The following is a 17,667-nucleotide window of genomic DNA, read 5'->3' as shown; positions in this document are numbered from 1 at the left end:
AAATATGATTTATTTATTTTTTTCATTTTTGAGTTCGTGTTTTTCTTCTTAAAATTTATATTGATTTTTCACAAATTATTTTGAGCAGGAAGAAAGACAACAAAATAGGTGAAAGTATTTAAGATTAAAATTTAGAAAAATAAATTCAAAAATCATAGAAAACTCTAATATTTGCTAAAAAAATAAAAGAAGTCCGAAGAAACCTAAACCATTAGTTTTTATCGTTAAAAAATGATTTTAGTAGTGATAAAATTGGATAAAAATCGACTGTCAAAAATTATAAAATTGATTATGCAATCTTCAAATTGACATTCTTATATGCATTTCTAATGTATTCCAAACTCAAAAACTCTTTCATTGCATTCAATTTTTGGCAAAATAAAATTATATTTTTTTTTCAAAATTGAGAGAAATTCAAAATTGAATAGATTAAAAGGAGTTTTTGAAAGTCAGACGAACAAGTTATGTCAATACCTCATTGTTTATATGATTCATTAGTGAATTTCTGAAAGAAATGGTCGAAATTTTTCATGGACGTCTTTTAAGACGTTAGAAATGTACCTAGTTCGTCCCGTGGGGAAAATGGGTACATTTTCAAGTTCAAACGAGCTCCAAAGTAGATAAACACAGATTTTACCGATATCGTGTGCTATATAGTCCATGGATTTTTTATGATAGAAATTTTTCGAAATTAAATGACCGAAATTTTTCATGGACGTCTGTTAAGATGTTAGCAATATACTAGTTTGTTCCGAAGGAAAAATTGGCACATTTTCAAGTTCAAACGAGCCTCAAAGTAGGTAAATGCGAATTTTGCTGATTATTATGTGCTATAGTTCATAGATTTTTTGTGATCATGAATTTTAAAAATGAAAAGGCCGAAATTTTGTAAGGACGTCATTAAGACGTTAGCAATGTACGCAGTTCATCCCATGGGAAAAATGGGCGCATTTTCAAGTTCAAATGAGCCAAAATAGGTAAACTCAGGTTTTGTCAATTATCATGTGCTATAATATATGGATTTTTTGTGATCGAGAATTTTTGAAACGAATTGCTCAAAAATTTTCATGGATATTCGTTAAGAAGTTAGCAATGTGCTCAATTTGTCCCGGAGTTAAAACGTGTACATTTTCAAGTTTAAACGAGCCTTAAAGTAGGTAAACGCAGATTATTTTTTTATTATTGTGAACTATAAGCCTTGAATTTTTTGTGAACATAAATTTCCAAAATGAAATGAATAAAATTTTTCATGATTGTCTGTTAAGACGTTAACAATATACTCAGTTCATCACGCGGAAAAAACAGACGCATTTTCAAGTTTAAACGAGCCCCAAAGTAGGTAAATGCAGATGTTACCGATTATCGTGTGACATAGTCCATGAATATTTGTGATCGTAAATTTCTGAAACTTAATGGCGAAAATTTTTCTTGGACGTCCATTTAGACGTTAGCAATTTACCTAGTTGATCCCGCATGGAAATAGACGCATTTTCAAGTTCAAACAAGTCCCAGAGTAGGTAAACGAAGATTTTTTCAATTATCATATGTTGTAGTCTATGAAATTTATGTAATCTGGAATTCCCGAAATAAAATTGTCAAAAAAATTTGGACGTCTATGAAGACCTTAGCTGGACTCAATTCATCCTGCGAGAAAACTGGCATATTTTAAAGTTCAAACAAGCCTCAAAGCAGGTAAACATAAATTTTGTCGATCATAAATTTTGTCGATTTTCGTGTGCTATAGTGCATGAGATTTTTTTAATCTTAAATTCCCAAAAAAATGGCCAAACTTTTCATGGACGTATACTAAAACCTTAACAATGAACCAAGTTTGTCTTGCGAGGAAAACAGACACATTTTTTAGAACAAGCGAGACAAAAGTAGGTAAACACAGATTTTGCCGATTATCTTGTGCAATTTTTCATGGATATCTTTTTATCTTGATTTCCAAAACAAATGACTGAATTTTTTCATGGACATCCAAGAAGACCTTAGCAATGGACTCAATTCATCCCCTAGAAAAAGAACGAGAGTATTTTTAAGTTCAAATGAGCTCCAAAGCAGGTAATTGCAGATTTTGCGATTTTCGTGTGCTAGTCCATTGATTTTTTGTGATAATTCTAGAAACAAAATGGCTAAAATTTTCATGAACGTCTAATAAGACCTTAGCAATGAACTCATTTCATCCAGCGAGGAAAACAAGTGCATTTTAAAGTTCAAACGCACCATAAAGTAGGTAAATGCAGATTCTATCAATTTTCTTGTGCTATATCAATGCATTTTTTATGATCCGGAATTTCCAAAATAAAATAATCAAAAAATTTCATGGACATCCGTTATGACCTTAGCAATGGACTTAGTGCATCATGCGGAGAAAATGTAAGCATTTTCAAGTTCAAACGAGCCACGAAGTAGCGCAATTTTGCAAATTTTCCTGTGCTATAGTTCATGAATTTTTTGTGATCTGAATTTCTCGAAACAAAATGGCCTAGATTTTTCATGGACGTCCTTTAAGATTCTAGCAATGGATCCAGTTCATCCCACAAGGAAAATTGGCGCATTTCAAGTTCAAACGAACCCGAAAGCATAGAGATTCCGTAACTATTCTAAAAATGGAAAGTTCGACACAATTGGTTTTTTTTTTTTGGAAATTGGAAGTTTTTCCTATGCTATTGTCCATTGATTTTTAGTTATCTGGAATTCAAAAAAAATGGCTGAAAATTTTCATTGACGTCTGTTAAGACCTTAGAAATGGATCCAATTTTTCCTACAAGAAAAGCGAGCACATTTTCAAGTTTAAATGAGCCTCTATGCAGGTTAACACATATTTTGTCAATTTCCGTGTATAGTCCAAGGTTTTTTTGCATTTAGAATTTCAAAAAAAATAGCCAAAATTTTACATGGAGATCGGCTAATACCTAAGCAATGGACCCAGTTCTTCCCGCGGGAAAAAGCAATGTATTTTCAAGTTCAAACGAGCCTCAAAGCAAGAAAATACAGATTTTGCTAATTTTCATGTGATATAGTTCATAGATTTTTTGTGATTGAGAATTTCCGAAATAAAATAGCCAAAAAATTTTATGAACGTCCTTTAAGACCTAAGTGATGGACCCAGTTCAGCCCGTGGGAAAAACATACGCATTTTTAAGTTCAACGAGCTTCAAAGCAAGTAAATACAGATTTTAATCCATGGATTTTTTGTAATCTGGATTACAAAAATAAAATGCAATTTTTTTTATGGAATTCCGTTAACACTTTAGCAATGGACCCTCTTCGTCCCGCGGGAAAAATCGGCGCATTATCAAGTTTAAATGAGTCCTAAAGTAGGTAAACACATATTTTTCTGATTCTTTTGTGCTATAGTCCACAAATTTTTTGTCATTTTCAACTTCCGATACTAAATGATCAAAATTTTTCATGGACTTTCATTAAGACCCTAGCAATAGAACTAATTTGTCCTGCGGGGAAATCAAGCGCATTTTCAAGTTCAACACAAGTCCCAAAGCATGTAAATTAAGATTTTGTAATTTTCATGTGCTATTGTCTAGGGATTTTTATGATTCTGAATTTCAGAAATAAAATTGTCAAATTTATCATTGACGTTCATTAAGACCTTAGAAATGGACTCTGATCGTCCCACGAGGAAATCGGGTGCATTTTCAAGTTAAAACAAGCTCAAAACAAGTAACCGTAGATTTTTTCAATTTTTCGTGTGCTATAGTCCTTACATTTTTAGTGATCCAGAATTCCCAAAAAAAATTGCAAAAAAATTTTATGTACGTCAACTAAGACATTAGCAATGGACTCAATTCATCCCACGAAAAAAACATGCACATTTTAAAGTTCAAACGAGCCTCAAAACAAGTAAATGCAGATTTTGCATATTTTCATGAGCTATAGTGCATGAATTTTTAGTGATCTAGATTTCCAAAATAATATGATTGACATTTTTCGTGGACATTCATGAAGACCTTAGTAATGGACTCATTTCATTTTGTGGGAAAAACGGATGCAATTTTAAGTTTAAACGAATCCCAAAGAAGGTAAACTAGACTTTATCGATTTTTATGTGCTATGGTCCATAGATTTTTAATCCGATATTTCTGAAATAAAATGACCAAAATTATTCATAGACATCCGTTAAGACCTTAGCAATGGACCAAGTTCGTCCCATGGGAAAAACAGATGCATTTTCAGTTCAAATGAGGCCAAAGGAGGTAAACACAATTTTTGACGATTTTAATGTGCCATAGTCAATGGATTATTTGTGATCTGGAATTTTTGAAACAAAATGGCCAAAATTTTTAATGAACGTTCATCAAGCTTTTAGCAATAGACCTAATTCATCCTGTGGGTAAAACAAACGCATTTTCAAGTTCAAACGTGTTTCAAAGAAGGTAAACAGTGATTTTGCCGATTTTCATGTATTATAGTTAATGAATTTTCGTGATTCAGAATTTCCAAAATAAAATGGCCAAAATTTTTCTTAAACGTTTGTTAAGACTTTAATAATGGGCCCAGTTCGTCCAGCACGGAAAAGAGGTTCATTATCAAGTTCAAACAAGCCCTTAAGTTGATAAGCACACAATTTGTCGATTTGTGTGTGCATACTTCATGATTTTTTGTATCTAAAATTTTCAAATTAAATGGACGAAATTTTACATGGACGTCAAATAACCTTAGCAATGGACCTAGTCCGTCCTGCGGGAAAAATCAATATTTTTTCAAGTTCAAACGAGCCCAAAGCAAGTAAACTCTGATTTTGCCTACTTTTGTGTACTATTGTCCATGGATTTTTTGTGATCCGAAATTCCTAAAATAAAATGGTCAAAATTTTTCATGGACGTCCATTAAGACCTTAACAATGGACCTACTTTGTTCCGAAAAGAAAACAGACGCATTTTCAAGTTCAAACAAGCCTAAAGCAGGTTACCTTAGAATTTATCAATTTTCGTGTGTTATAGGCCATGAATTTTTTGTGATCTATAATTTCCTAACAAGATAGTCAAAAATTTTCATGGACGTCCTTTGAGACCTTAGAAATGGACCTAATTTGTCTCGCAGGAAAAATCGGTGCATTTTCAAGTTCAGACGAGCTTCAAAGTAGATAAATGCAGATTTATCGATTTTCATGTGCTATAGTTCATTAATTTTTTTATCCAAAATTCTCGACATAAAATAAACGAATTTTTTTATGATGTTCACTAAGACCTTAACAATGGACCCAGTTGATCCAATGGGGAAACAAGCGCATTTTAAAGTTAGAACTAGCCCCCAAAGCAGGTAAATGCAGATTTTGTCAATTTTTGTGTGCAATAGTCCATGCATTTTTGTGATCTAAAATTCTCAAAATAAAAATGAACGAAATTTTTCATGGATGTCAGTGAAGACCTTAGCAATCGACCTAGTACATATTGCAGGGAAAATCGACGATTTTCAATATCAAACGAGTTCCAAAGTAGGTCAACGTAGATTTTATCAATTTTTTGTGCTATAATTTATGAATTATTTGTGATCTAAAATTACCAAAATAAAATGATCAAAATTTTTCATAGACATCCGTTAAGACCTTAACAATGGACCCAATTTGTCCCGCTGGAAAAAAGGACGTATTTTCAAGTTCAAACGAGCCCAAAATAGGTAAATGCAGAATTTGCTGATTTTTGTGTGTTGTAGTCTATGATTTTTTGTCATTTGGGATTTCTAAAACAAAATGATGGAAAATTTTCATGGACGTTCGTCAAGACCTAGCAATGGATCCAATTCATCCCGCAGGAAAAAACGAGCACGCTTTCAAGTTGAAACGACCTCTAAAGCAAGAAAATGCAAATGTTGTCGATTTTCATGTGCTATAGACGATGAATTTTTTGTGATCTAGAATTTCTGAAACAAAATAACTAAAAGTTTTTATCAACGTCCGTTAAGACCTTAACAATGGACCAGTTCGTCTCGCAGGGAAAATGACCGCATTTTCAAGTTCAAACGAGCCCCTGTGCAGGCAAACGCAGGTTTTACCAATTCTCGTGTGCTATAGTCCATGAATTTTTTGCGATCTGAAATTTTCAAAATATAAAGGCCGAAGTTTTACATGTACATAAGTTACATTTGTAATGGATCTAGTTCGTTCGCGGAAAAAAATTGATGCATTTTCAAGTTTAAATGAGCATAAAGCAGGTAAACACAGATGTTATCAATTTTTGTATGCTATAGTCCATGAATTTTTTGTGATTCAGATTTCACAAACATAGAATAGTTGAATTTTTTCATGGTCATTCGTTGAGACCTTTGCAATGGACCAATTCATCGCGCAGGAAAAACGAACTCATCTTAAAGTTCAAACAAGCCTTAAAGCAGGTAAACACAGATTTTGTCAATTTTCTTATACTATAATACATTTATTTTTTGTGATCTAGATTTCTCGAAAGAAAATGACCGTAATATTTAATGGACGTCCATTAAGACCTTAGCAATGAACCCAGTTCATCCCGCGGGGAAAACATGCATGTTTTCAAGTTTAAACGAGCCCTAAAATAGGTAAATACATATTTTGATTTTCGTGTACTAATAATTTATGAATTTTTATTTGGAATTTCTGAATAAAATGAACAAAATTATTAGTGGACGTGCAATAGACCTAGTTTGGTCCACAAGGAAAACGGACGCATTTTCAAGTTCAAACGAGTACAAAAGCAGGTAACCTCAAATTAATTCAATTTTCGTGTTCTATAATCCATGAATTTTTTGTGATCTAGATTTTCCAAAAAAAATGGTTGAAATTTTTCATTAAAGTTCTTTAAGACTTTGGCAATGGACCAAGTTTGTCCCGCGAAAAAATAAAACACATTTTCAAGTTCAAACGAGCCAAAAAGCAGGTAGATGTAAATTTTTACTGATTTTCATGTAATGTAATACATGATTTTTTTGTGATTTGGAATTTCCAAAATAAAATGCTTGAAATTTTTCATGAATGTTTGTTAAGATCATAGAAATAGACCTAATTCATCCCTTTGGGAAAATATGCGCATTTTCAAGTCCAAGCGAGCCCTAAAGCAGGTAAACGCAGATTTTGTCCATAGTCGTGTGCTATAGTCCATAGATTTTTTGTGATCCAAAATTCTCAAAACAAAATGGACGAAGTTTTTCATGGAAGTCCGTAAGACCTTAACAATGGACTCAAATCGCCCTGTGAGATAAATGAGCATATTTTCAAGTTAAAAAAGTCTCAAAGCAGGTGAACGCTGATTTTTTTTAATTATTCTTGTGCTATAGTTCATGAATTTTTTGTGATCCGAAATTTTCGAAATAAAAAGGCCAAAATTTTTCATGGACATCCGTTAAGACCTTAGCAATGGACTTAGTCTATCTCACAAGAAAAATGCGCGAATTTTCAAGTTCAAACGAGCCTCAAAACAGGTAAATGCAGATTTTATAAATTTTCGTGTGTTATATAATCCATGGATCCAGAGCCCCGGAGCACGTAAATGTTTTCTCAAGAAACTTTTGAGCACCTCTGTAAAGAGTTGAGGAACTACTATGTATATTTACACCATTTTGTAACGCTTATTTTCGTAATTATAGGTCGCTTCTTAGGATTTGCCCAAATTCCTCGATTTTTCTTGTATTATAGCACATATCTTGTGCCTCGGAGCACCTAAATATTTTTTTTAAATAAAACTTTATAAGGATTTCTAAAATGAGTTGGGAAGCTCCACGTATATTCACACCATTTTTAACGTTTATTTTCGTATTTGCAAGCTTTTTTAGGAATTACCCAAATTTCTTGATTATTCGTGTGTTATCACCCACGGATCTGGCGCCCTGGAGCACCCGAAAGTTTTTTCTAAAAACAAATTCTGAGGACCTCCATAGGTTGGGGAACCACCACTTACACTTACATCATTTTTTTTTAACTTCTATTTCTGCATTTACAAGCTCTTTTTAAGGAATAACCCAATTTCCTCAATTTTTTGTGTGCTATATAACCCATGAATTTGGCACCCTGAAGCACTCGAAATCTCTTCTAAAAAAATTTATGAGGAACTCCATAATGAGTTGGAAACCACCATATATACTTAGACCATTTTAACGTTTATTTTCGCATTTACATTCACCTTTTAGAAATTATCTAAAATTCTCAATTTTTTGTATGCATAGCCCATGATCTGCCGCTCCACCCCACCCCCACCCCCCTCCCGAAGCACCATAGAAGTTTTTTTCTCAAAATTAACCAGATTCCTCCATTTTTCGTGTGCTAATACCATAGTGGAGCACCCAAATTTTTATTTTCAAAAAAACTTTGTAAGGATCTACATAGTGAGTTGGGAAATTACTACGTATACTCACATCATTTTTTATGCTTATTTCTGCATTTACAAATTCTTTTTAGGAATTATTCAAATTTCTTGATTTGTCATGTGCTACCCCATGGATCTGGCGCCCCAGAGCACCCAAAAATTTTCTCTCATCAAAATTTGTGAGGACCTCCATAATAGAATTTATGAGGACCTCCATAGTGAGTTGTGGAACCATGTGTGCTCATACCATTTGTTTAACACCTATTTTCTCATTAGACCCTTTATTAGAGATTATCCAAAGTTCGATTTTTTATGTGTCATAGCCTATGGATCTGGCGCCTTGGAGGATGCAAGAAAAAAAATTCTCAAAAAACTCAATGATGACCTTTATAATAAATTGGGGAACCACCACTTATACTCACAACATTTTAAACACATATTTTCGCTTTTACATGCACTTTTTAAGGAATAACTCAAATTCCTCGACTTTTTGTGTTCTATAGACCATGGATCTAGCGCCCCGGAGCTCCCAGAAGTTTTTTCTCAAAACATTTTATGAGGACCTCTATAATGAGTTGGGGAAACTTCACGTATACTGACACCATTATTTACACCTTTCGCATTTTCAGACCTTTTATTAGGAATTATCTTAATTCCTTGATTTTTCGTGTCCTAGCCCATGAATTTGTGGCCCGGAGGATTAAAAAAAAAGAATTTCTTTAAAAAAAATTATTAGGACCTATGTATTGAGTTAGAGAACCACCTCGTATACTCACTCCATTGTTTAACGCCTATTTTCGTATTTACAAACCCTTTTTTATGAATTGCCCAAATTTCTTGATTTTCCGTGCTACTCATTGATTTGGCAACCCGGGACCCAAAATGATTTTCTCAAAAAAATTCTATGAGGACCTCCGTAATGAGTTGGGGAACCACCACGTTTACTCATACCATTTTTATAACATCTATTTTTGAAGTTACATGCCTTTTTTAGAAATTACCCAAATTTCTCGCTTTTTCGTGTGCTATAGCCCATGGATCTAGCGCCGTGAAGCTCCGAATTTTTTCTCAAAAAAAATTATGAGGACCTCCATAATGAGTTGAGGAACCTCCACGTATACTCACACTATTTCTAACGCCTATTTCCGCATTTACAGACCCCATTTTAGAAAGTACCCTAATTCCTCAATTTTTCATGTGCTATATATAGCCCATGGATCTGGTGCCTCGAAGCATCTGTAATTTTTTTTCTCAAAAGACTTTATTAGTACCTCAGTAATGAGTTGGGGAACCACCACACATACTCGCACTTTTTTTAACGCTAATTTCTTCATTTACATGCCCTTTTTAGGAATTAACTAAATTTCTCGATTTTTCGTGTGCTATATACCATGGATCTAGCGCCTTAGAGTACCCAAAAAGATTTTCTTAAAAAACTTTATGAGGACTTCTGTAATGAATTGGGAATCACCATGTATACTCATAACATTTTTAACGCCTATTTCCGCATTTAGAGACCCTTTTTTAAGAATTACCCAAAATCCTCGATTTTTGTATGCTATATAGCCCATGGATCTGGTACCCCGGAGCACCCGAAAATTTTTTTCTCAAAAAATTTATGAGAACCTCTATAATGAATTAAAGAAACCACCACGTATACTTACATCATTTTTAACTCCTATTTTTGAATTTACAGGTCCCTTCTTAGGAATTACCTAAATTCCTCGATTTTTCGTGTGTTACTCATTGATCTGGCGCCCCAAAGCACTCGAAAATTTTCCTCAAAATACTTTATGAGGACCTTCGTAATGTGTTGGGAACAACCACATATACTCTTACTAATTTTTAACGCCTATTTCTGCATTTACATATTTTTTTTAGGAATTACTCAAATTTCTTGCTTTTTTGTATGCTATAAAACTTTATGAGGACCTCCGTAATGACTTTGGGAACTATCACATATACTCATAACATTTTATAATGCATATTTCCGCATTTATAAGTCACTTTTTAGAATTTATCCAAATTTCTCGATTTTTTTCATGTGCTATAGCTCATGGTTTGGCGCCCTAGAGCACACGAAAATTTTTTTTCTTAAAAAACTTTATGAGGATCTCCGTAATAAGTTGAGGAACCATTACATATGCTCACGCTATTTTTAAACATATACACATTTACAAACCCTTTTTAAAAAATTACTCAAATTTCTCAATTTTTCATATGTTATAGCTGATGATTATAGTCTCTGTTTTAGTTACAAATATATATATATATATATATATATATATATATATATATATATATATATATATATATATATATGGTTAGAAACTAAGTGCTATATTATTAAAAGTCATGACGGCAAATATTCTTGTGAAGCTTACTTTTGGTCGTGAGTACTAATTTAAATTCTGTACTCTTTTGTTAATTAAAATGTGCGTGTATTTTTGAAAATTTTTGTAGTTCAAGAGTGTACATAAATGTTAAAATGTTTTCCAATTTGACTTCACAAATTCTTTTAGCACCGATCTCTTTTTAAAATTAATCAACCTAAATTTGACCGGTCAACTATTTTAAACGGATCTTAAAAGATGTCTTATACCTTCCCTTCAAAATAAATTAGAACCCTTACGTAGAATCATATAAAGTTAGTAATTTAGTAAAATAGATGTCCTAATTCACCTTTTAACATAATTAGGTGGCGATTCTTTAAAATAGAATCAAGATTCACCAATATGTTGTACACAGTACGAACCTCAAGTTAAAATGAGGTATAACAATCTGTTCTTTGTTTTCTTAGTTTGTGTTTTTGTGTTCCTCTGAAGTTTGTAATAGAGTACACACCAGATAATCAAACATGATAACTTTCCACCATGTCTGGTTCTCTTTATGCCGTTGAATCTTTGGTCTAAAACAAATTGAACTGTCATTTTCTCTCTTGGTAGTCCTATTTAACCGTAGCTCGAGCTCATCTTGTTAAAAATTGACCAAACAAGAAGAAGCTAATTAGTATCGTGGCGAGGCATTAGCTTCAGCTTCCAATGCTCAAGGGGAAAAGAGTCCCAAAGACAGTTTGTTCTGTTGACTGTAGTTAACTTCACCTTCTCAAGGACCTACAACAACTTGATCTTCCATAACTGAGATACCAAAAGCAGACTCGTAGCCACAGCTCAGACATCAACTGTGTTGACACACCGTGCTCTCTTGCATGGCTGGCCATAATCTCACCAAAGCCACCAAGCTCGAAGATTCTGTAATAAAGCGGACAGTTACTTCAGTGGCGTGAGTTGCCAAAGGGATTCAAAACAAAATAAAGAAACAAAACACACGAAGAGCTAAAAAGCCATTAGAAACTATGGCTAGCACGAAAGTCAGAGAATTTGAACCCCCTTTATCACTGAACTGAGCTTTTGGTTTGTGTTGGGGGGATTCAACATCTAATATAGATACACAAAACAAAATTTTGTTCCTATATACAGAGTTATTTTCTGAAGGGGGTTTGGATAAATCCTCTTTGATCAGCCCATGATATTAACAGGCAGATAACCTATGTTTACAAATAATGCTGAAGTACATCATAATTACCTAACAAAATGAAGGAAAGATGACAACACTATGGAACATCAATATTTTGCTACTAATGAAGTGTTAACTTGCAAGGGAAAAGAATGTACAGTTCAAGTCTATCTTAAGGACAGAGAAGGAATAACCTTTTTCAATTTGTGGGATATGGATGGTCCCCAGTATCCCTTTGTGGTTGAGTTTTCCAAAGCAACGCCTGCCCGAATCTGGTGAGGGAAGAGAGATAAGATAAGTACCACTCACTAATATACTTAGACGAACATTTAAAGGTTACAAGCACTTTGGAGTTTTGAGGCACAAGGCTAATTAGGAGACTTGAGAAATAGTAGTATCACGAGCAGGTTCAAACATATGCCAGAATATTCTATTGAAGAGCAATCTTACTGAGAATCTCAGAGACCAAACCACAACATCATGCCTGGAAATGGTACATGTCGATATCTACTTTATCCAGAATTTGAGCAAGACCAATTAAGAAATCTTGGGAGAAAGAAAAGAGAAAAGTACAGAGCTTTCTTTCCTCATTGGGCACTTCATGTCCTAGTTTGCACCCCATAGAGATCATATACAAAAATAAGATTCACATAAATAAAGAAGTCAAAAGATAAAGTGTACCTAGACAAAAAAGGGGAGTACACCAGACACTGAGGATTTATGTCCTCACTTCTACTTCAAAAGAAGCATAGTTCGGTATAACCATGTGAGTAAGGCAAGAGCTCCTCCACCTCAATTCTTGAGCTTGAACGTCTCACTTTCCTCAATCTAATGTGTTCTGATTCAACCTCGGCCAAAAACATACTGAAAACAGGTCTATGATCTGAAAATCTAGACTCCCCACGGACATAAGACAACTGTTGGAGACCCCCACCATGCCACAAAATACGATCACACCTTCAGATGGAGATTGCACAGATTAATTCTAGACTTGTATATAAATCCTGATCCTCCACTAGATATTTTGATAAACCGTATAGAGATTTTAGATTGATAATATATGTTCTTTTTGGTAGTAAAAAAAAAATCACTTACCATGCAGGTGTTCTACGCTTGTCCTTTGGTTGCATGTCATCAACTGAATACCTATCTGAATTCCTAGAATATTTATATGTTGGTGGGAAATATATCTTTCCTTCTTTCCATCCCTCAAAAACTCGACCACGTCTCTGTTCTAACCTCAGCTGTAAGGAAATAGAAAACAAGATCAGTTGATTATTGCCCTATGACATTATTTAAGTGAAATAAATTTCAAGCATGAAAGTGGGGAAAAAACACAAAATTGCAAGGAGACCTGGTCATTTCCCAACAATGCTCTCCAGTTTTGCATCTCAACAAGTGCTTTTGCAGAACGATAAGAGAGTGCAATTCGATAGTTCAGATCCCCAAGCCAAATAACCCGGCTGAAGAGAATTGGAAAATCATCAGAAAATGGATGCATTGGATAATCTCAGATGAAACGAATTTATAACCTAATCATGGTTGTACATGTAAGCAACTATATTAAACTCAAGCCTTTCCATCATTTTCATTTTTCAGTTAACTACATGAAACAGCAATAGAAATTATTCCAGAAAGTAAACAGCCTTCTTACTCGTGCTCAAGAATAGTTTCTGGTGACTTCTCTTCATCCACACGACTAACTTGCGGAAATCTTGTCTTCTTTAGGATCTCCATGACATCAGAATTTCTGCGCAACTCATCACCCTCTTTCTGACCAGAGGTTAAGTGAGTGCAGACAAAGCAAAAGCTTGTTTGATGCAACTGCATACTCATTGAAATAGATCCCTGCAAAACCAAATATGGGATGGTATTTAAGTCAATATGTGGAAATCTCTCAAGTTAGACAAAACATAACCAAGCTCTTTTCCACTTAGAATTACCTTATTCCTAAGGTACCCCATCAACCCTCTGCCAACACATGATACTTTCAGATTCCGAACATGTTCCCTCAAATCACCCCGCACCCATACGGTGAGAAAAATACCAACCATTTGTTTACTTGCTGCTAAACAGTAGGTTGAATTTCGGGGCATTCTATAACCATCTTCCGCAGGAGCATACCCTCTATTCGTTACAGGTGAAAACGAATCGGTAGGTGAATCTCCAGGTCCATACTCATCATCTGATGAGCCCCATCTGGAGACATCACTTGGCCTTTGTCCGCAGGAATAGTCACTAGGCCTATGACCAGATGAATAATCACTTGGCCTATGAAAAGAGGTATAGTCACTTGGTCTGCGAGAAGATGAAAAGTCACTTGGCTTCCGCTCCCTATTAGGATCAAAATCACTAAACCTATGTCCAAAAATTACACGATCACAAACACTGTATCGTCCATCCACACAAAGTTGCGAGATTGATGGATCATTTTCCATGCTTCCATACTGAGGTGTCTGAACTGACCGACGATGAGAGAAGTATGATGTTTTGTATCTATTTGACCCCTCAAAGTCAGCATTCCACTCGGCAATTGGAACAGGAGAAGAAGAGTAGCAACCATAACCTCCACTAGTACCAGGACCGCTGTTTAGTGTCTCCCCGATCAAAGCGATCCACTTTTTAGCAGGGCCACTGTCTTCGGCTCCCAGGATATTACCAGCATTCAAAGGAACAATTTCCTGAAATCTGAAATGTAATAACAACATTTCAGTCAACCATGGTAAAATGTCACCTAAGATAATGTTTCAGTCAACTGTGGCATATGAAAAATTTTGTAAAGGAATAGATGAGAAACAACTCTGAAAGCTCATACCCAAGCACATAGATATCTGCAGGGGGTGAAGAATGAAGCCATTCATCTAGATTCAAATTGCTTAGCGGCGATTCTCCACCCACATTCCATGTAGACACAAAGAGTCTGAGGCAATAAGAAATAAAGCGAAAAAAAGTTCATGTAGTGAGTAGTGAACTATATAGGAAAAAGAGACAAAATCTGAAAAATCTATCAAGAAGACAAACCTATAATCTTGTACATTTATAATCTTAGGGCGATCAAGACTAACACTCCCCCGTGGGAGATGCTCCATACACCTGGTTGATTTCTCTGCTCATTTGAGAGGGCAAAGAGACTAGAATTAACTCAAGTCACGTAAGAAGAATCTCTTAAATACTACATAGGGTATTATAAGGATTTGGAATATTAATCGTGCCACTAACCTGTTTTGGTCTTCTTGATTGCGCAATGTTCCCACTCCAAGATGCTTGTTCTCCGCTCATAACTTCCTAAAGAAGAGAAGATCAACATTAGTTCCGAATTGAAGAGTTGGTAAAAAACTATAACTTACAACAATTTAAACAAATCACAAAAATTGGAAACAGCCTATTGCACAAATCATGGGTTCGAGCTATGGAGACCGTCTCTTGAAGAAATGCATAGTAAGGCTGCATACAATACCCTTGTGAAGTTGTGATCAGTCCCTCTCCGAACCTCACACGTAGCAGGAACTTAGTACACCGACTGAGTTTTCACAAAATTAGGAATGATTATGTTTACCTTAATCTTAAGGGGAGAGACCCATCAATTTCTACTGGAGGTAAAGACAGTGAATAAATACAATTTCAATATGAGACAAAACCTTCACTAATCACCAAACACATGTGCTGCAGACAGAAATTATTATCCATCACGCAAAGTTTTAACACAAGAATAAAACAAAATATTCTATTTAGAATGTTACTCAACTAATAGTTAGTATCTCAAAAAAGCCGTCTTTACTCTTAATTCCGATTTTCTTCAACAAAGAAAGCGACTTTCTTAGCGTATCAGTGGAGTGACCATACGAAGATTTGACTAAATTTTGTAAGTTACAATCTACTAGTTTTAGTCACCCCAGAAGAAAAACCCAATTCAGAATAAACATTTCAACCCCTCAAAAGAAAAAGGGTAAAACACAGATTCATAAACCTAATTAAGAAAAAATAAGATGCTGACCTCCATAAACAGATTCAAATTCTACAGCTTTTCCCTTTGAACTGAACCATTTCCTAACCAATTTTCTGGACCAAGACAGCTTCAGAAATCAAAGGGCAAAAATGTCAGAAATCAAAGTACAAAACCCCAAAAATTGCATTTTCCAAAGAAAAATGAAAGCAAAAGGAGAAAAGGGGTTGTGCTATGAGTATTCACCTTGCTTCTCTTTGAATACTCATCCCTCATTGCATCACTCTTCTTTCAAATTCTGAATTATATATTCAGAATCACTCAATAAAATCAAAATCTGGTAAACCTTCTTCTTCTTCTTCTACTTCAATTTTTGATCAGTAAATGAAATCAAATAACATAAAAAGATAGCAACTTTATAGGCAATACTCTTTATTTTTTGGAAAAATCATTAAATATACACATTGCATTCATTTTATAGGAGAAGAAATTAAGCAAATGAGACAATCACTTTTAATTTAGCAGAAGAAAGAGAAAAAATGGATGTATATAACAGAGTAAAGTGCAAAGTCCAACTGTTTTATTCTCCATTTATTTCTCTAATTTTAACTTTGACTCGGAGTTAAAAATTTTTTTTAAATATTCATAATATATTAAATTAAATTTTGACTCGAAATAAATTATGAAATTTTTTAAATATTTAAAATATGTTAGACATTGTCTAATCTTATAAATATTTGTATGAAAAAAATAAAATTAAGGAATTGTTTTTTAAAAAAAAATAAATTGAAGAAAAAGTGAGATAAGTAAATTGAAACTTAAGGGGTATATCTTTTTCCACCTTTCATATTTTAGTGTGACACTTTTACTCATAATCTATTTTTAAAGAAAGTAATTTTAAATACAAAAATAATGCTAAATTTTTTTTAACATAATCTTTTAACAATAAAAAGATGTCATGACATATTTTTAAATGTTTTTAGATCTAATCAAATATAAAGAAAGTAGTTGTCAATCTTGATTGCTTTTTTTTTCGGTGTTTGATATTTATATTGAAGTTGAATCATTTCAATTTCACGATGTGTAGTTTTTCATTCGGAAAAAATCTATAAATTATTATACATAAACTTGAACTCGAGACATATGATTAAGAGAAAAAGGATATTATTTGTTAATGGTTCTAACATCAAATTATTCTAAAAAAGAATATATGTTATGATTGTCACATCAAAATGGATGGTGTTATTAAAGGTTTACTATATGAACAAACATATTGTTGCAAATTACGTAAAATATTATTAAGAGAATCATATATATATTCAGTATAAAACAAAGTTAAAATAAAAGAATGAGGCTGGATGGCCAAATAAGAAGGGACAAAGACAAAAAGACAATTGTGATGGTTAAAACGATGAAACAACCTGGTCAGCTGCCAAGATTCAAAGAGATCATACTTTTTTTTAATATATATTACAACCTTTAACTAATTTAGATTTGTATAACATCGAGCTTATTTAAGAGAAAAATGTGTTTCAACAGAACTATTGCTTTATATCTTCAGGTCTAAGGATCGAACATGATCTCTGATTAGAATTGAAGAAATCTTATCCATTCTGTCACAATTCTTTTTTTTTTTTTTTATGACAAAGGAAATTGGGAGTCGTTACCCTTTGAGTGCAAATTGGGTAAAATCTCCGTTTCTATGCAATAGCTCGCAAATCACATAGGAGAGGTAACCCACACAAGGCAAATCTGGTGTGACGAGCTCGACCCAGACCCGGCAAATTCCTTGCTTTCGCTGATAAGAAATTTCGAACTTGAGACCTCCAACATAAAATCTCAAGCTCAAACCACTGCCACAACTCTTATTAATATATTTCTTTTATATCATACGTTATTCTTACCCATATTTTA

General features: G+C 33.8%; 1 protein-coding gene across 2 annotated transcripts; it reads right to left on the bottom strand.

Annotated features, from left to right (window-relative positions):
• Positions 1–10,949: 10,949 nt before the first annotated feature.
• 5PT3 (inositol-1,4,5-triphosphate-5-phosphatase) lies at positions 10,950–16,135 on the bottom strand. 2 transcript variants are annotated; one of them, NM_001246843.2, is made up of 12 exons: positions 16,000–16,135; positions 15,805–15,883; positions 15,030–15,095; positions 14,832–14,916; positions 14,626–14,730; positions 13,754–14,498; positions 13,465–13,658; positions 13,165–13,273; positions 12,906–13,054; positions 12,492–12,767; positions 12,005–12,082; positions 10,950–11,545 (listed from the first exon to the last, which is right to left on the bottom strand). In NM_001246843.2, exons 1-10 carry the CDS (start codon positions 16,027–16,029, stop codon positions 12,548–12,550), a joined length of 1,782 nt encoding a protein of 593 aa, NP_001233772.1. In that variant the 5' UTR covers positions 16,030–16,135; the 3' UTR covers positions 10,950–11,545; positions 12,005–12,082; positions 12,492–12,547. The 2 variants fall into 2 exon arrangements, with proteins under 2 accessions (NP_001233772.1, XP_025887066.1); XM_026031281.2 differs by lacking the exons at positions 15,805–15,883; positions 16,000–16,135 and adding an exon at positions 15,268–15,390.
• Positions 16,136–17,667: the final 1,532 nt, after the last annotated feature.

This window comes from Solanum lycopersicum, chromosome 6 (genome assembly GCF_036512215.1).
Source record: "Solanum lycopersicum chromosome 6, SLM_r2.1".
Taxonomy (NCBI): domain Eukaryota; kingdom Viridiplantae; phylum Streptophyta; class Magnoliopsida; order Solanales; family Solanaceae; genus Solanum; species Solanum lycopersicum.
The sequence above is the reverse complement of the archived record's forward strand: the minus strand, read 5'-3'. Positions and strand labels throughout refer to the sequence as shown.

What these genes read in the sequence shown, in the direction of transcription:
- 5PT3 (NM_001246843.2), bottom strand. Translation starts at nt 16,029, where the DNA reads ATGAGGGATGAGTATTCAAAGAGAAGCAAG. An exon ending in ATTTGAATCTGTTTATGGAG is followed by an intron (nt 15,096 to 15,804) that starts GTCAGCATCTTA and finishes TCTCTTCTTTAG; the next exon opens with GAAGTTATGAGCGGAGAACA. An exon ending in GAAACTATTCTTGAGCACGA is followed by an intron (nt 13,274 to 13,464) that starts GTAAGAAGGCTG and finishes AATTCTCTTCAG; the next exon opens with CCGGGTTATTTGGCTTGGGG.